This window comes from Schistocerca cancellata, chromosome 8, assembly GCF_023864275.1.
Source record: "Schistocerca cancellata isolate TAMUIC-IGC-003103 chromosome 8, iqSchCanc2.1, whole genome shotgun sequence".
NCBI lineage: Eukaryota > Metazoa > Arthropoda > Insecta > Orthoptera > Acrididae > Schistocerca > Schistocerca cancellata.
The window spans coordinates 337,737,446-337,757,781 of NC_064633.1; the positions used below are offsets into that span (position 1 = coordinate 337,737,446).

Genomic DNA, 20,336 nt, shown 5'->3' on the forward strand with positions numbered 1-20,336 from the left:
TCCACGGGCGCGTAGTCGCAGAGCGTTGCGAGTGTGTGCCCACGGTCGGAAGACTTGCCTAGTGTGCTCAGCCTGCATAGTAGCCGATCGTACTGCGGCGCCGGGCGCGTGCGGGGCGGAGCCGGAGGCCGTGCCCGGCTGCTAATGACGGGGTACCTGTGGCTGGTTGCCATTGTCGCGGTCGCAATTACTGCCATAATGCGGCGCCGGCCACTCGGCTCAAAGGCACGCCCCTCTCCCACCGCCCCCTGCGGTAATGATCATCTAATTAACGCTTACGTCATTACTGCGGAGGGCGCTCGTAATTAATTCTAAGGAGGCGCCGTGAGCCGCCAAAAGTAAGCGCCTAACAGGCAATGGATCGCCGCCACAATGACGCCGCACGCGCGCCGCTCGTTTGGCTGCCTCCGCCGCTGCCCGAATAACTGTTGTCGCTGTTATTCTTTGTCGCCGCGCAAGGGGCCGGAACGTAGCACCCCGCCCACACCGCCCCCTCCGCTTTTAACTGTGCCCCGCTTGCGTGCGGCCACTGTAGGCGCCCGTTTTCGAGCCTTTATCCGACACGGGTCTTCAAACGGCCGCCGTATTCTGCGAATAATTTTATTTTGAGCAAAGACTTGGTTTGTGCGACGTGAGAACTCGTCTCTGCTGGCTATAGAGAGAGAAGGGTTGTTCCGGCTGTTCGTGCTCTGCGCCCGCTGTTCGCTCATTGTCGGCTCTGCTGGTGGAAGCGGACAGAAGCGGCGCACGGCTCTGTAATACGCTGTGTCTCCTCGTGTCCTTTACCTCCCGACACAGGCATCTGCTGCTTTCCTTTAATCTTTTTAATATGTTGTTGTTGTGGTCTTCAGTCCTGAGACTGGTTTGATGCAGCTCTCCATGCTACTCTATCCTGTGCAAGCTTCTTCATCTCCCAGTACCTACTGCAACCTACATCCTTCTGAATCTGCTTAGTGTGCTCATCTATGGGTCTCCCTCTACGATTTCTACCCTCCACGCTGCCCTCCATTACTAAATTGGTGATCCCTCGATGCCTCAGAACATGTCCTACCAACCGATCCCTCCGTCTTGTCAAGTTGTGCCACAAACTTCTCTTCTTCCCAATTCTATTCATTACCTGCTCATTAGTTATGTGATCTACCCACCTTATCTTCAGCATTCTTCTGTAGCACCACATTTCGAAAGCTTCTATTCTCTTCTTGTCTAAACTATTTATCGTCCATGTTTCACTTCCATACTTGGCTACACTCCACATAAATACTTTCAGAAACGACTTCCTGACGCTTAGATCTATACTCGATGTTAACAAATTTCTCTTCTTCAGAAACGCTTTCCTTGCCATTACCAGTCTACATTTTATATCCTCTCTACTTTGACCATCCTCAGTTACTTTGCTCCCCAAATAGCAAAACTCCTTTACTACTTTAAGTGTCTCATTTCCTAATCTAATTCCCTCAGCATCACTCGACTTAATTCGACTACATTCCATTATCCTCGTTTTGCTTTTGTTGATGTTCATCTTACATCCTCCTTTCAAGACACTGTCCATTCCGTTCAGCAGCTCTTCCAAGTCCTTTACTGTCCCTGACAGAATTACAATGTCATCGCCGAACCTCAAAGTTTTTATTTCTTCTCCATGGACTTTAATACCTACTCCGAATTTTTCTTTTGTTTCCTTTACTGCTTGCTCAATATACAGATTGAATAACATCGTGGATAGGCTACAACCCTGTCTCACTCACTTCCCAACCACTGTTTCCCTTTCATGTCCCTCGACTCTTATAACGGCCATCTGGTTTCTGTACAACTTGTAGATAGCCTTTCGCTCCCTGTATTTTAGCCCTGCCACCTTTAGAATTTGAAAGAGAGTATTGCAGTCAACATTGTCAAAAGCTTTCTCTAAGTAGGTTTGCCTTTCCTTAATCTAGCTTCTAAGATAAGTCGTAGTGTCAGTATTGCCTCACGTGTTCCAGTATTTCTACGGAATCCAAACTGATCTTCCCCGAGGTCGGCTTCTACTAGTTTTTCCATTCGTCTGTAAAGAATTCGCGTTAGTATTTTGCAGCCGTGACTTATTAAACTGATAGTTCGGTAATTTTCACTTCTGTCATCCCCTGCTAACTTCGGGATTGGAATTATTATATTCTTCTTGAAGTCTGAGGGTATTTCGCCTGTCTCATACATCTTGCTCACCAGATGATATAGTTTTGTCAGGACTGGCTCTCCCAAGGCTGTCAGTAGTTCTAAAGGATATATGAAGTAGATATTACAATCTTTAATTTGTTAAGATTACCGTAGAACGTGTGACAGTCTGTCAAACAAAATTTCAGTAAAGTTCATTTCCTATTTGCAAGATCATTCAAAACTAAAGATTTTAATTTTCTTATAACAGACAAACAATGGAAGATAGAAATACATTGCTCAGAGGAAGGTTCAAATATTTATATTTGTGCAGACACTATACCGTAGACTCCAACATGTGCACCATGCGTTGCTCGAGAAACATCGGTACCGTAGCCTGTCTTGTGGACTTCCGAAGGCTGCGTGTGAGCGCATCTCGGATACGCTCGACATTTTCGGACGTGCGTGACCGAACAATACTTTTCTCTCTGCGTACGCAACCGATTTCCCAGAATCGGGACCATTGCTTTTCACAATATACATAAGTGACCTAGTAGAGAGTGTCGGAAGTTCCATGCGGATTTTCACGGATGATGCTGTAGTATACAGAGAAGTTGCAGTATTAGAAAATTGCCGCGAAATGCAGGAAGATCTGCAGCGGATGGGTACTTGGTGCAGGGAGTGGCGACTGACCCTTAACATAGACAAATGTAATGTATTGCAAATACATAGAAAGAAGGATCCTTTATTGTATGATTATATGATAGCGGAACAAACACTGGTAGCAGTTACTTCTGTAAAATACTGGGAGTATGCGTACGGAACGATTTGAAGAGGAATGAAAATATAAAATTAATTGTTGGTAAGGCGGGTGCCAGGTTGAGATTCATTGGGAGAGTCCTTAGAAAATGTAGTCCATCAACAAAGCAGGTGGCTTACAAAACACTCGTTCGACCTATACTTGAGTATTGCTCATCAGTGTGGGATCCGTACCAGGTCGGGTTGACAGGGGAGATAGAGAAGATCCAAAGAAGAGCGGCGCGTTTCGTCACAGGGTTATTTGGTAAGCTTGATAGCGTTACGGAGATGTTTAGCAAACTCAAGTGACAGATTCTGCAAGAGAGGCGCTCTGCATCGCGGTGTAGCTTGCTGTCCAGCTTTCGAGAGGGTGCGTTTCTGGATGAAGTATCGAATATATTGCTTCCCCCTACTTCTACCACCGGAGGAGATCACGAATGTAAAATTAGAGAGATTTGAGGGCACACGGAAGCTTTCCGGCGGTCGTTCTTCCCGCGAACCATACGCGACTGGAACAGGAAAGAGAGGTAATGACAGTGGCACGTAAAGTGCGCTCCGCCACACACCGTTGGGTGGCTTGCGGAATATAAATGTAGATGTAGATGTAGAATTCGGTATACCAGTCATATATATGCTTGTGCTGAGGCGGCTTCTTGCTGAATCGACGATGGTATGTACGTTGCACTTGAACACTGGACTGACTTCGCGCAAGAATTTTTGTGTATTTCTTTATTGTTGTCACGTTGATTAATCAGGTTTCTGCCGCTTATTCGCGTCTTTCGTGCACGATATTTCAACTGCGTGACTCGCAGTCTTCTTCAGGTGGTGTCCGATACTGATTCCAGTGAGGAACGAGTCCGGTATTTAGGCCTACATTGTGCTAGGCGTTCCCTCTGCGGTCCGCGCCTTGTTTCTCCACGAGAGGTTCCTGAAGAGATACAAGAAGAAACGCAAAAGGTTGCACATTTGCCATATGTTGGGCCGATATCTGTCAAAATCAGCAGAATTCTCCGCAAACATAACATTAAAAGCGTGTTCCATCCACCCACCAAGATTAAGTTCTGATAGGAAGTGTGAAGGTTGACCTGCGTCTAGAGAAACCGGACGTTTACCACGTACCATGTGAATGTGGTGTGGCATACATCGGCCAGACTACCAGGACAGTTGACTTCAGGTGCAAAGAGCATCAAAGGCACACCAGACTGAGACAGCCAACCAAGTCAGCGATTGCCGAACATTGTTTAGAACTCAATCATTCTATGAAGTATAACGATGCCAAGATTTTAACACAAACATCGAGATACTGGGACAGCGTCAACAAAGAATCTATTGAGATTAAGTTTTCGGAGAATCTCATTAAGCGTGACACCGGTTTCCAGCTGAGCTCGGCCTGGAACCCAGCACACAATCTTCTGAAGACGCAACATAGACAACATCCAGACCCCATGGGACACAAGTATAAGGATGGAATTAGAGATGACAGCCCAGTACATGTAACTAAGGAAGTACGTGAAATAGCACCGCCGGCCGGTGTGGCCGAGCGGTTCTAGGCGCTACAGTTTGGAACCGCGCGACCGCTAAGGTCGTAGGTTCGAATCCTGCCTCGGGCATGGATGTGTGTGATGTCCTTAGGTGAGTTAGGTTTAAGTAGTTCTAAGTTCTAGCGGACTGGTGACCTCAGATGTTAAGTCCCATAGTGCTCAGAGCCACTTGAACCATCTGAAATGGCACCTCAGACAACAGACAAAGTATCTGAGGACGCTCCTCGGAGACTCGAGCGACGATTTGAACACAATCGGCCTGAAAATGACGCTGCAGCCGCTCCTTGGGCGGGGGGGGGGGGGGGGGGGCAAGAACTTCGGACGGAACGCGGCGTAACACGACACAGCACGGTAACAGGACGCCCCTATTCACAAAAGGACTCAAATGACCACAAACGAAAGATAAAACGTCTAGCACAGCTTGGACGCCAATTAGAACTTAATTCTGCTATAGGCCTATTGACAACGTATAATAACCACAAAGTACGCACACAGCGTTCGGAACAACTGCGGCTAGAAGAAATTGCTGCAGCCGTTGCTATTGGTCGGCGCACACCACGGACAGAGCGCCAGATGCGGCGCGGACCGCAGAGGGAACGCCGAGCACAACGTAGGTATGAATACCGGACTCGTTCCGCACTGGAATCAGTGGCAGGAGTCGAACTGGCGTCGTACGCTGATGATACGGCCCTGTTCACTCGCAGCATGAACGCCCAAGTGCTGAGAAACCGCCTCCGACACGGGTGTGACGCCTTGGGCTCATGGGCAACAAAGTGGCGGTTGAAATTCAACGCCACAAAGAGCCAGGCAGTCGTCTTCACCCATAGATTTCTGCCGCCAGGGCTTACGCCGGTCGAAATCCTAGGAGAACCTATCCCATGGAGTGGGACGGCGAAATACCTAGGGGTTACCCTAGACCGCAGGCTCACCTGGAAGCATCGCATCCGTGATGTGAAAGGGAGAGCAATAGGACGCCTCCGCGCCCTGTATCCACTGATAAACCAGCAGTCGTCATTACCACCGCAACACGGCATCACGCTTTGCCTAACATTGGTTCGCCCACTGCTAGAGTAAGCGCCCGTGGTCTGGGGGAAAGCCGCAGATTCTCACATTGTGACTCTGCAGCGGATACAGAACCGCGCCCTGAAGACTGCTATGCATCTTCCGAGGCGCCTCTCGACGCGCCAACACCACGAGGACACCGGGATCCTGCCTCTCCCAGACAGGTTTCGCGCCATCGCCAGGAAGTTCTACAAGAAGACGGGACGCTCCCGCAACCGGCTCATCCGTGGACTGGGCTAACAACCTCATCACAGGCCAACCACGCGTTGGCCTGACCTGCTGAGGGATTAAGTTTTACTAATCCCTCAACAGAGTGTGTCTTTCTCTTTTTCAGGTTACACCAGACAGGACCAATCAACAAGAGTGGTAATATATCTTTCTCTCTCTTACAGGAACCGCAGGAATGACAAATTTTTGTCTAAACTGCACCACCACGAGCCAAGGACAGGCTCGTCATTCCAGCGTCAGCGTCAACACTGGAATCAGATTCACTGACGAGAGACAACAAGATGGCCGGACTTGCAACGAGAGTAGCAACGCTGCACAGGCAACAAGAGGGAGGAAAAAGAAGAGTGTCAAACCAGAAGAAACAAACCAAGACGCGATGAACCGAAAATCAAACAAGAGAAAGAAGAAGGAAAAGCAGCTAGACCTGCTAACCCTCCAACCCAACGAAGCTGCAGCTTCGAGATGACACAAAGCAAGCAAGCACTGGAATCAGTATCGGACAGCACCTGAAGAAGGCTGAGAGTCACGCAGTTGAAATATCGTGCAGGAAAGACGCAAATAACCGGCAGAAAACCGATTAATCAACATGACAACGCCTCGCCGGGAGAGCTTGAAAACTTTCTTTATAGTCACTTGTCACGACGCGTTTCGAGATTATCGCATGATCTCATGACCTGACAAATAATCAAAATTCCTTTTTACGGCTACGTCTACATGGCTACTCTGTAAATCACACTTTAGTGCCTGGCAGAGGGTCAGTGAATCACCTTTACACTATTTCTCTATTATTCCACTCACGAACAGCGCGCGGAAAAAAAGAACATCTGTATCTTTCCGCGCGAGCTTTGATTTCCCTTATTTTAGTATGACGAACGGTTCTCCCTATGTCGGTTGGCATCAAAAACACGTTTCCGCATTCGGAGGAGAGAGCTAGTTAATGAAATTCCGTGAGAAGATCCCGCCGCAACAAAAAACGCCTTTTTTTAATGATATCCGGCCCAAATCCGTGACACTCTCTTCCCCATTTTTCGGTAGTACAAACGTGCTGCCCTTTTTTTAACTTTCTCGATGTACTCTGTTAATCCTATTTGGTAAGGATCCCACACCATGCAGAAATACTCCAAAAGAGGACAGACAGACATAATGAAGGCAATCTCTTCAGCAGATCTATTGCATCTTCTAAGCGTTCTGCCAATGAAACTCAGTCTTGAGTTCACCTTCCCTACAACATTTTAAATGTGTTCTTTCCAATTTACGTTGTTCATATTTGTAATTCCTGTATATTTCGTTGAATATATGGCTTTTAGATTTGACTGATTTAGCGTGTAACTAAAGTTTAACGGAATCTTTTTAACACTCATGTGAATGACCTCACACTTTTCATTATTTAGGGTCAATTGCCAATTTTTGCAACGTACAGACATGTTATCTAAACTGTTTTGCAATTGGTTTTGATCTTCTGATGACTTTGGTAGACGACAAACGACAGCATCATCCGCAAACAACTTAAGACAGTTACGCCGAATGTCTCTTACATCTTTTATAAACATAAGGAACAGCTGAGGGCCTATAATACTACCTCGCGGAACGCCACAGTCACTTCTGTTTTACTTGATGACTTTCTGTCAATTGGGTATCGTGGAAGTTAAAGAGTTTTGTAATGGTCACAATAAAACAACAGTCAAGAGTAATAAAATGTGAACCTCTGATACATACCACAGACTTGACATTCCAGTCACATATCGTCAATGGAAGCTTAAGCTTCATCAGTGAAAAACTTAATGCAAGCAAGAAACCCGACAGATGTAAGGCTCGAACTGCAGTGTTAAGCCGTACTGCCTGCGTTGCAGAAGAAGATATGGAGCCCACTAGACGGCATTCATTGCAGCACAGATATAGCGCACGCAGAACATGCTTATCAGTAGATGCGCAGACAGGATGGCGTGTGTGGGGAGATGATGATGTTTGGTTTGTGGAGTGCTCAACTGCGCGGTCATCAGCGCCCATACAAAGTCCCAATTTTTTCACACTCCTATTTTTTCCGCAGTCCAATGTAGACACGACCACGAATGATGACGATGATGATGATGATGTCATGAGGATAACGCAAACACCCAGTCCCCGGGCAGAGAAAATCGCCAAACCTGCCGGGAATGGAACCCGGGCTCCGTGATCCAGGGGCAGCAACACTAGCCACTAGACCACGAGCTGCAGACTTGTGTGTGGGGAAAGCAGTAGTGGTGGGGGCTGTGGGCAGGCGTTGTAGGGGAAATGCCGAGTGCTGAAGGGGAAGTGCTGTTGTGAACTGAAGACTACACTCGAATTTTTCGTAAAGATTGAGCGGGGGCCCTCCACACCCATACTTGCACAGTGGCCATTCAAAAAAATCTGCTCTCACCTCTTCCTTGGTGAGTATCTTAAAAGAATTCCACCAAAACTGGAGGGATTTATTTTCACCTGGTTTGTTAACCACTTGTTACTTTCAGAGAAATGTCATGAGTGGAGAGTTTTTGAGTAAAACCTGCACATTTCTCTTTTTGCCATGTTAAAACTAGCTTCTTCTGCCAAAACTCAGCGGAATTTACACAGTCTCACCTCACTAACACTTTGTGCAGATGTAATCGCTAGAGAATTCTGAAACATTTCTATTAAGTTTATTAAGTGAGGAACTGAGGAAAAGTAACTTCAGCATCTTATGAAAAAGCGTATCACGATACAAAATAAACATGTAATGACTTCACTTACGTTGTTCCAAAACGCACAGCATTTCTCGTTTCACCATCTACCTATGACGCTTAAAAATTACGTTCTTTCATCGGAAAAATCTGTAGTTAGTGAAATAACACGGTAGACACTGAAATGATGGATAATAACCATACAGCAAAATACTCTCCTCTTTGTGTGCTATCTTTTGCCAAAATCTCATTTCGATATCCCAAACCGTTTATGAAATACGAGGGATGTTGTGGATATTTCACTCTGGCTTTATCGCTGGCGCGGTGCAAAGGCAAACGAGTGCGCTACATCAGACCAGTTTTCTCGAGACTGGTGACAAAGACCTCCACCCAAATCTAAAGAATAATTCAGTATGTCGGCCAAATTTCATAAGCAGCAACATATTACGTGATATGCACCGAACACAAAATCATAGCGACCACTATTTTTCATTCAAACTTTTTATAATTTTGCGCAGCGTATTATTTCCACGCAACTACCACAATAACTACGCGCATTAACGCAACTGTGGGCACATCATAATGGACCTGACATATAAAGCTACAAGTAAAATAAAAATGAAAATTTTTTACTCAATAGTTTCTGTAAAATCGTTTGAGAAAGATTGCACGGCGAACGCGTCGATTCTGTCATCGCCAGCCAGCCGAAAGGTGGCAAACGATGTCGTCTTCCCCTTTTGAACAAACGAATGAACTCTCCCAGTGCTTTGGACGAAAATTGGTCACTACACATTGGCCACTGTATCCTGCGCGACCTATACGTGTGCCGAACGCCACGTCTTTGTGTGGCTTATGTGGAAGGTATTAGCCAAGTAAACAACCTAACATACACATATACAAAAACATGAAATTATGCAATGGTCCACAATCCGGATCACTGGCAATTTTTACAAGTAATTTTCTGAATAACATTACAGAATAAAATGGTCTGTATTCATTGCAAAACTGATTGACTGATTGTAATTGAGGAAGCTTCAGCTTCAATTGGTGATACACGACTAGTACGTCAAAGTCGTGTTGTATACATATGTACTCTACGGTCTGTCTCGCTTTCATTTCATTGCCCCTTTCGTAAATGCCTCTCGACGCACACTTCCACTAAAGTACGCTTTCTGATTAGTGTAGTGATGCATACATACGTGAAATCGGAAGAGTGGGCAATGTAGAAATATCTACAATTTAAGAATAAAAGTTCGTCGGCTGTCAGTACTTCGGCATTTTAAGTTTTCATTTTCAACACGAAAACTCCGTTGTCTTGTTTCCAAGTTTTAATTGAGGTTTTGCGTTATGTCGTGACGAAGCAGTCACACTTGAGGAATGTTATGTTGTTATATAAACAGGAAAACTTATGAACGATAGTAAAAAAAATACAGTGTTACAAAATACCTGCATATTGCGAGAATCTGTATCACAGGACGCTGACATATCATGAGCACCTTTCCAACGCAGATAACAAGGGTAACTCCCCATCGCAGCCCCCTTAGATTTAGCGGTAAAATTCCCCTGTGGACAGCCCGTCAAAAACTGAAAGCAGATCAAGCATGAAAACTAGAAGGCGCACTGAACTGTGAAAAAGAAGCAACATCGAGCGACTCGCAAGAACCACGGCGTCGTGGTTGCGGGGAAGCGGTGTTGAACTGCTAAAAAGTTAGGTATGTGTTCAAACCTCCCTCGGTCCCCCTTTTTTTCTCATAAATTTATGAACTGTCAGTCCTTTAATAGAGGTGTCTGTTCTGCTTCTGCAGTCATGGCGTCATCCTATACATTGGTTCAGCTTATGAATTACGTGATAAGAATATACTACCGTCGCAAGTAAATGTGATGAATAGTGACAGCAGACGAGATGCCTCATAGACCTCTAACAGTAATGAAAACATCAAATAAGCGGTTGTGAATTGTGTGACAACGGAGGAATTCAAGACTCAAAACTTCCAAAACGGAACTCTAGGGATAAGAGGTATGTGCTGTAGGTCTGGAGGTCCCTTCGTGACACGTCACTATTGCCAACGGACGTTACACCACGATTCAGACATAAATTTGAAAACAGCAAACAGACAGGTCGATGACCGGACGGACAGTTCATGATTTTGTGAAAAGAGAGAAGGTTGGATCTGAGGGAGATTTGAACCCGGATCTCCCGTCTTACAGTTCAACACCGAGAGTTCAACACCGAGACCGTATGACTGCGTCGCCACGGTCATTCAGAGTTGCTCAGTGTTGCACATGCTAATCTAAGACGGTTCACAGTTCCTATTTTGCTTATTTTTTCCACGGTTTAGTACAGCTTCTTCCTGTTTTCATGCTTGATCTGTCTTCAATTTTTGAAGGACTATCGAGTGGGCCATCTTTCCCTTGTAAGAAGGTACAAACACGAGTGAACCTGGCCAGGACGCTGGCAGACAGCACATAAGGAGGCCAGTAGCACATGGGGAGTAAATACGAGTACATCAGTTCTCGGTGGAGCATCCCTTGCGCTGGTATACACTGCAGCACTCCGTAGTACTCATGTGAAGAAAGCTGATGTTCATTTGAATGCCTCTATGAGAACCATTAGTGGCAGAGTCAGATTTACACCTATGTATTTGCTGCCAGTACTATCAGACCTCTGTATAGTTCGACTTCGTCGAAAGGTGGCTCTCTATGACTTTTGCTAGCAAGTTTCTAAAAATGAGTCAATCTCGCTTCACGAAAATTAACTCTCGTTGCCTAGGAAACGCCTCAAAGACCAGCAAATGACGAAGAAGGAGTCCAAATGCGCTCCTCTGGGTTCAACAGAGATACTGAATGGAAACGGGAGTGGCAAGCCATGAAGACGCTCTACAATGAATTTGTTGACAACCCAATTCTTGAAGTTCCAGGCTTTCATCATCCTAAGGAGCTTAACCGGACTAGAGAAGGTATCTGCAGATATAACACGCAAAAGTGGAGCTTTTGTACTGACAGTCCATGTGACTGTGGCGGTATTCAGAAAATGAATGAAATTGTAACTGAGTGTTCTTAACAGATGATTCAATGTTGGGATCAAGAATCCACATAAAGCATCCGAGGTGTTTCATTGGATTGACTCTTTCGACACTCATGTGTAGTCTGGGGTATTTAATCATTATAAGTAGTTGCATATGTGTATTTCCTTGTTAAATCTGCATTGGATTTGTAGTTGTAATTGATGCACACAATGGTAATAATAATAATAATACCGGATGACATATGGTGACATTTCTCTAAGTTGTTTGGTTTCATTGCAAATGTATCGTCAACTAACTGAGGTATCGACATAAAAAAATAATCATCCTGTGTGGCCATAGACACTTGCTTAAAATAGTTCTACAACGAACTGAGATATCAACAAAAAAATAAACTTGCTGTGAGACCATAGACACTTGCTTAAAGTAGTTATACTCTATAGATATCATGCAATGAGCAACAAAATCGCTCTCTAAGAATATAAGCTTATTACTACTGCTAAAGATTACGTAAATCATAAAGAAAAGAGATAAACTCAACAACTTTTTGGGGAGAAGATGTTTTTATTGGGACAGCAGAAGATAATACGAAAGAAGAGCTTTAAGCCAAAGTTTATGGGAGGACTGAGAACTCCAGCGTTTTCGCTGTCTGTCTTGTATGAATGTGATTCGCTATGTAATTTTATATTTGAAAATTTCTAAATGTTCTACGATGTCCACATACTGTTGACAATGTTGACAACGACCTAAGGATCCAACGTAAACAAAACAAAAACCGAAAACTGGACGTCTTGGAACATTTAAAATTTTCAGTCACAAAATTACGCACCAAATCTGTGGTGGATAGTATTTCGCTCCGGTACTATCGTTTTTATGTCTTATTTCAGTCGCGTATTGAGCAAGTTTCTATATGCCTCCGTACGCGTTTTAATCTGTCTTAGTCTTATGATTCCTAAGCGATATTTACGTTGGTGTCAGCATATTGCCGGCCGGAGTGGCCGAGCGGTTAAAGGCGCTACAGTCTGGACCCGCACGAGCGCTACGGTCGCAGGTTCGAATCCTGCCTCGGGCATGGCTGTGTGTGATGTCCTTAGGTTAGTTAGGTTTAAGTAGTTCTAAGTTCTAGGGGACTTATGACCACAGTAGTTGAGTCCCATAGTGCTCAGAGCCATTTGAACCATTTTTTTTTTTGTCAGCATATTGCTCGCACGGTCCTCTTCAAATAGGGCTTCTCTAAATTCAACACATGAGGCTTCGCGAGAACTACGTCGAATATCTTCCAGAGATTCCCATTTAATTTTGCCTGTCATCACTGTTAGACTCTCGTAAGGGGTACACTGACCTGATAGGATAGAAGCAGCGCTTGTCTGAATCTTTTTCGGTCTGCTGTCATCGTTACCTGTATTCCAGACAATTGAAATAAAATTCTAGGATTTGTAGATTGGCGTCTTATACTCGATTCCTTCTACAGGTGCATTCCATTCGGCTTCCCTAAATACGTGTGCGTCTCATTTCGTATCACTTCGACACGTACTCCAGTTCTTTATCACTGATGTTGTACTTGAATTCTATCAGGAGCTCCCTCTTTGTTATAGGCATTATACTGCACTTATTCATGTTTAATGAGAACTGTCAATCCTTACACAAACAGGAAATTATTCACAGTAAAAACAGTTTTGGTTGCGAGGTTATTTAACCTCAATAACGCATTTCACCCTTTTGGGGCAGATGGTGTAAGAGTAGCTGGATATGGAAACCATCCATCATAAAGCCGTATGTCGGGATGGGTTACATATCCAACTAGTTTTACACAATCTGATGACGGCCCAAAAGGGTGAAACGCGTCATTGAGATTGCATTAACGCGTTTCACCCTTTTGGGCCGTCAACAGATTGTGTCAAAGTAGTATAGCATCGCAACATGGACTGTTGCGTAGCACCCTGACACAATGGAATGGAAAAAATTTTACAAAGAGGAAACTTTACGCAAGACTTTCAGCCGAACCACGACGCTTACCTACACCTACCAGCATCATTAGCGAAAGGGCGTATAGCGCTGCCGATGCTGTCTGATAAATCGTTTATGCGTATTGAGGCTCAAATGGCTCTGAACACTATGGGACTTAACATCTGAGGTCATCAGTCCCCTAGAACTTACAACTACCTAAACCTAACTAACCCAAGGACATCACACACATCCATGCCCGAGACAGGATTCGAACCTGCGACCGTAGCGGTCGCGCGGTTCCAGACTTAAGCGCCTAGAACCGCTCTTCCAAAGCGGCCGGCTGCGTATTGAGAATATTAGAGGTCCTATTACGCTTCTTTGGAACACCTCTGCTGTAACTTTCGTATTTGTAGAACATTCGCTGTCCAGTACAATACACTAGGCCTTTAAGTAAAATTCATCGACCTGATGGAATACCTCTCAAGATGTCCGTATGATAATATCTTGGGTAGCTGTAGACGATGAAATGTGACGAAAGCCTTTCGGAAATTTAGGAAGATGAAATGTTTCTGTTCTTCTGCATCTACTATTAGCAATGTATCGTGTAAGAGTAAAGTAAGCCATGTTCGAAATGAGCAGTTCTTCCTGAATATGTTGAGATTCTTTGAAATAGGACTATAGTTACCTCGCCGGGAGAAGTGGCGCAGTGGTAATATCACCATAATCACAAGTTGTTATACTAACTGTTGAGCGTCGTGACCCCATGAACCAAACGCAGTCGCAATTCCGGATGGTTACCAGCTTCTCTTAGCGTCTACCGAAGAGTCTAGGGACCTTCTTGATTTGATCCATCTGCCAGTTGGATGCTCTTCCCTTTGGGTTGTGCCCTCGATGTTTCCTTCCATTTCTTCTTTCGGTCCATTTTATCCACAGCAGCCTATACCAGCATCAAAGCTCAAATGCGTCAATACTTTGCTTGTCTCTGGCTTTGAGGACCCTTGTTAACAACCGTAAAAGAAGATCGAAAATACGAGTGTCACAACTGCCAAGATCTTTGTACTGTTTGTCATCGCGAAATTCTGTCAGACCTTGGTGAGTTGCTTCATAGCTATTCTCCCTGCAGTTCGACTTCTTATCTCATCTTCACAACTTACCATGTCGCAAGTGATTGATCGAAGACAGATGAAAAAATGTACGACTTTCAGTTCCTTTCATTGACCTGTGAGTTGGACCGGTCCTCCTCCGAGGAGTTTGGACTCGCTGACATTGATTTCTAATCCATATGACAGACTAAAGCTCTTGACTTGTGTCAGTAGCTGAGTAAGTTCTTCTTCGCTGCTGGCTACAAGCACGTGTCATCCACAAACAGGAGATTGTTAATATTCCACCTAAGATCCCTTTAGTCCAATCATCAAAATTCCTAATGATATGGTCGGCATAGATGTTGTACAGGTGAGTGGACAGTGCAGGACCTTGTCTGGCACCTTCAGACACGCTGAAGAAATCAAACGTGACGGCACCTGTCTTCATAGTTGCGAGGTGATTATTGTATAGAGTTCTGATCAGTGCTAGTAGATGTGATGTGGCAAGCACCTGCCACAACTTTTCCCAAACAACACAAATGCTGTGGTAAGATACTGAACTAGTGATTGGCAAGACGCAGTTTAGATCCCCATCCAGATTTAGGTTTTCAGTGATTCCCCTAAATCGCTTAAGATGAATGCCTGCATGGTTCCTTTGGTAGGGCATGGCCGATTTCTTCCCAAACTTCAGTTCGTGTCCTTCTCTGATGACCTCGTCGTTGAAGGGACGTAAGAGATTAACCTCTATTACTTGTACGTTTCACCAGGAATGTCGCAATTTTTGGCCTACAAGATTGTCTAGGATCCTACAAGAGATAGGCATCAGCGATATTCGTCTGACCAAAGAATTATGACTTGCGAGTGATACGTCATATGCCGGAGTTAAACTGAAATCTCGTGTTATTTGCCCCTTTGTCCCATATCTCGTCACCAGTTATTGACCAGTGGTTCTGTCTCCATAATAAGAAATACGTAATGGGTGCAAAGTGGAGTGCTGCCTGGAGGAGAAGACGGAACGCGGGAGTAATTGGCGCGGCCAACTCACCGAGCCTGCTCTGAAACTCCTTCTCGAGATCGCTGACGAAGACGGACTCGCGGACGAGCCCGGTGCCGAACGAGGCCATGATCTCCGAGATCTTAGCCCACTCCTCCTGCTCGTCGAACGGGCTCAAGATGGACAGCGAGCCGGCACTGGGCTTGTCAGCGTCTTCGCCAGAGGCGCGGCCGTTGGCGGTGGCCCCGGCGTCCGCTGCGCCCCCGGAGCCGCCCCCGACGCCGCCTCCGGTGCCGCCTCCCTCGTACACGCTGCGCAGGCGGCGGAGCGTCCGCGGCCGCTCGGCGCGCGTCCCGCACTCTACGCCCTGCGCCGTCGAGCCCTTGTACAGCCCTGCAACACGACAGCCCCTCGTCAACGCGGTCCTGCCGTGCCGCGAAACACCTGCAAGAAATCTCCCTCGCTTTAAGGGGGCTGTGTAGGGAGGCATTCAGAATATGGAGCACAAGATCGGATTGAAGAAGGAAATCGGCCGTGCCCTTTCAAAGGAACCATCCCAGAATTCACCTTAAGCGACTTACGGATATCACTGAAAACCTAAATCTTCATGGTTGGATAGCGATCTGTACTGCCGTGCCGTCGTCCTGAACACGTCCAGCGTCTTACCGCTGCGCCAGTTGTTCGGCAGTGGTGGCCACTAACCTTACCTTTGGGAGCTGCAAACGTGTGGAAATGTTGCAAAGATGCACGCATTGTTTAGTAACCATTAACAATAATGAATAAACATTTTTATGCCGTGAAGTGTTCTTACACCACAAAATCTGTAATTCATATCGTCAGAAAAAAGGAAACCAACCAATGAATGTGAGTTCTGCTACTAATTAAACAGTCCGATTGCCTAAAATTTAATTAAACAGCGATAGAAGTACACTCTTATCACAATAATAGTCTCACTGGACAGAGTGATATAGAGGACACGGTCTGGCTGTCAAGGGTCAGGTATACAGGGTGGTCCATTGATAGTGACCGGGCCAAATATGTCACGAAATAAGCATCAAACGAAAAAACTAAAAAGAACGAAACTCGACTAGCTTGATGGGGGAAACCAAGTAGCGCTATGGTTGGCCCGCTAGATGGCGATGCCATAGGTCAAATGGATATCAACTGCGTTTTTTTAATATAGGAACCCCCATTTTTATTACATTTTCGTATAGTATGTAAAGAAATATGAAAGTTTTAGTTGGACCCCTTTTTTCGCTTTGTGATAGATGGCGCTGCAGTAGTCACAAACTTATAGGTACGTGGTATCACGTAACATTCCGCCAGTGCGGACGGTATTTGCTTCGTGATACATTACCCGTGTTAAAATGGACCGTTAACCAAATTGAGGAAAAGGTCGATATCGTATTAATGTATGGCTATTGTGATAAAAATGTCCAACGAGCATATGCTGTTCGGTATCCTGGACGACATCATCCAAGTGTCTGGACCGTTCGCCGGATAGTTACGTTATTTAAGGAAACATTATGTGTTCACCCGCATGACACTATATATTGTCCGCCGCCTTGATCCCCCTCACCCCCTGGTGTCTCCCTTCCTCTCCACCGCCAACCAGTTGCCGCGCCTTTACCGTTGTGTCCCACCCTCTCTCCATCTCCACACCCTCCATCTCCTTTCCCAACACAACTTCCACCGTCTACCCCTCCCAGATGATGAGCTTCGCCCTGACATCTACCCTTCCTACCAACTCTAACCCCATCTTCTTGCCTCCTCCTCAGGGCTCCCTCTCCTCCACCTCCCTCCTCCTGAGCGGCTTCCCCCTCCTACTCCCCCTCCATCTCTTGTGCCTCCTGCCCTGTCTTCCCTCTTCCTCTCCCGCCCCATGTGTCTCCTGCCTCTTCGTGAACCCACTGATGCCCCTCCTCTCCTCATCCCGCCGCTTCCCCTGCTGCCCCATGCTCTCCCCTCCTTTTCCATCCTCTCTGCCCTTTCCCTCGGCAGGTCCCGCCTGGCAGTTTTATTCTTCATCGTGTGTGCTCCACGCGGGTTTTAAGTGTGTTGTTCCAGAGTGTTTTTACTACTGTGGCCGACTTTTAACGTGTGCATGTCCATTCAGTGTCTTCTCTGAGTTTTCAAGACTCGCCAACTGTGTTTTTTAACTTTCTGGTGACTTTTAACTGTCCTCCATGAACGTCTCCATGTTAGTCTATTTTTTACCACCATTTTCTCCCATTATTCTGTTTTAAGTTCCCCTTTCTCGCCTTATGTATGTAACACTTTATTCTTATTTTGAGTTGTTTTGTCACTCGGCTGAAGAGCGGCGGATTGTGCCGCTGACAGCCCTCCCTTGCCCATATGGGGCAGGGGAATGAAATCACAATAAAGAAATAAAGAAAAAAAAATTCAGCCGCATGTGAAACGTCAACCACGACCTGCAACAAATGATGATGCCCAAGTAGGTGTTTTAGCTGCTGTCACTGCTAATCCGCACATCAGTAGCAGACAAACTGCGCGAGAATTGGGAATCTCAAAAACGTCAGTGTTGAGAATGCTACGTCAAAATCGATTGCACCTGTACCATATTTCTATGCACCAGGAATTGCATGGTGACGACTTTGAACGTCGTGTACAGTTCTGCCACTGTGCACAAGATAAATTATGGGACGATGACAGATTTTTTGCACGCGTTTCTATTTAGCGATGAAGCGTCATTCACTAAGAGCAGTAATGTAAACCGGCATAATATGCACTACTGGGCAACGGAAAATCCACAATGGCTGCGACAAGTGGAACATCAGCGACCTTGGTGGGATAATGTATGGTGCGGCATTATGGGATGAAGAATAATTGGCCCCCATTTTATCGATGACAATCTAAATGGTGCAATGTATGCTGATTTCCTACGTAATGTTCTACCGATGTTACTACAAGATGTTTCACTGCATGACAGAATGGTGATGTACTTCCAACATGATGGATGTCCGGCACATAGCTCACGTGTGGTGAAGTGGTATTGAATAGCGTATTTCATGACAGGTGGATTGGTCGTCGAAGCACCATACCATGGCCCGCACGTTCACTGGATCTGACGTCCCTGGAATTCTTTCTGTGGGGAAAGTTGAAGGATATTTGCTATTGTGATCCACCGACAACGCCTGACAACATGTGTCAGCACATTGTCAATGCATGTGCGAACATAACAGAGGGCGAACTCAAAATGGTTCAAATGGCTCTGAGCACTATGGGACCTAACATCTATGGTCATCAGTCCCCTAGAACTTAGAACTACTTAAACCTAACTAACCTAAGGACAGCACACAACACCCAGCCATCACGAGGCAGAGAAAATCCCTGACCCCGCCGGGAATTGAACCCGGGAACCTGGGCGTGGGAAGCGAGAATGCTACCGCACGATCATGAGATGCGGGCAGAGGGCGAACTACTCGCTGTTGACAGGAATGCCATTACACGTATTGCCAAATACGTTGAGGTTGACGGACATCATTTTGAGCATTTATTGCATTAATGTGGTATTTACAGGTAATCACGCTGTAACAGCATGCGTTCTCCAAAATGGTTCTGAGCACTATGGGGCTTAACTTCTGAGGTCATCAGTCCCCTAGAACTTAGAACTACTTAAACCTAACTAACCTAAGGACATCACACACATCCATGCCCGAGGCAGGATTCGAACCTGCGACAGTAGCGGTCGCGCGGTTCCAGACTGTAGCGCCTAGAACCGCTCGGCCACTCTGGCCGGCCATGCGTTCTCAGTAATGATAATTTCACAAAAGTACATGTATCACATTGGAACAACCGAAATAAAACGTTCAAACGTACCTACGTTCTGTATTTTAATTTAAAAAACCTACCTGTTACCAAGAGTTCGTCTAAAATTGTGAGCCATATGTTTGTGACTATTACAGTGCCATCTATCACAAAGCAAAAAAAGTGGTCCAACTAAAACATTCATATTTCTTTACGTACTACAAGAATATGTAATAAAAAATGGGGGTTCCTTTTTTTAAAAAAAAGCAGTTGAAATCCGTTTGACCTGTGGCAGCGCCATCTAGCTGGCCAACCATAGCGCCATCTGGTTTCCTCCTTCAAGCTAGACAAGTTTCGTTTTTTGTAGTTTTTTCGTTTGACGCTTATTTCGTGAGATATTTGGCCCAGTCACGATCAATGGACCACCGTGTATATTTTCCGAACAACAAAAGATAGAAACAATTCTGACGTTCCTGGAGAGAGAATAGTTCAAATTTTTATGCATTTAATGTGAGCGCAATGTCATGCACTACAAATATCAAAATGGTGGCTCATTTCCTTCCACACACGAGACAGATGGTCTTTCGTTATCGAATTCACAGCTTCAGCAATGCAATGTGGCGGACTTTCAAGAGTGGCAGGCATAGGGGAGATAAAAAATCGGTCTTTTACGTAACCTCGCAGATGAAATTCACAAGGTGTGAATTCTGGAGACCTGGGAGGCCACCGGCGATGAAGTTCATCTTCTCCTCTTCCTCTTACAACCCAACGTCCTGGAATAGTGTCATTCAGGTAACGTCAGACGCACTAAGAGAATTTCTCATGGTGCTCACACTAAACGCATAAAAATTTGAACTTTTCTCTTTCCAGGAATGTTGTGATTGTGTTTCTTCTGTAATTTGGATGCAATACATTTTTGAAATCTATTCCTTCTTTTTGAATAGACCTGTGTATATTCCATGCAGTGGTGCTAGAGTCTGCCCTTGATGGAGGAACCTCTACATCTACATCTACATCTACATCTACATCCATACTCCGCAAGCCACCTGACGGTGTGTGGCGGAGGGTACCCTGAGTACCTCTGTCGGTTCTCCCTT

The 20,336-nt window shown here is 45.5% G+C and overlaps 1 protein-coding gene across 1 annotated transcript in view; it reads right to left on the reverse strand.

Annotated features, from left to right (window-relative positions):
* LOC126095555 (ankyrin repeat and SAM domain-containing protein 1A-like) overlaps window positions 1–20,336 on the reverse strand; it is a 193,448-nt gene that overhangs the window by 97,060 nt on the left and 76,052 nt on the right. The window contains exon 3 of the mRNA XM_049910333.1: window positions 15,523–15,864. Within this exon, the coding sequence (XP_049766290.1) occupies window positions 15,523–15,864 (342 nt within the window). The remainder of the gene's footprint in view (window positions 1–15,522; window positions 15,865–20,336) is intronic.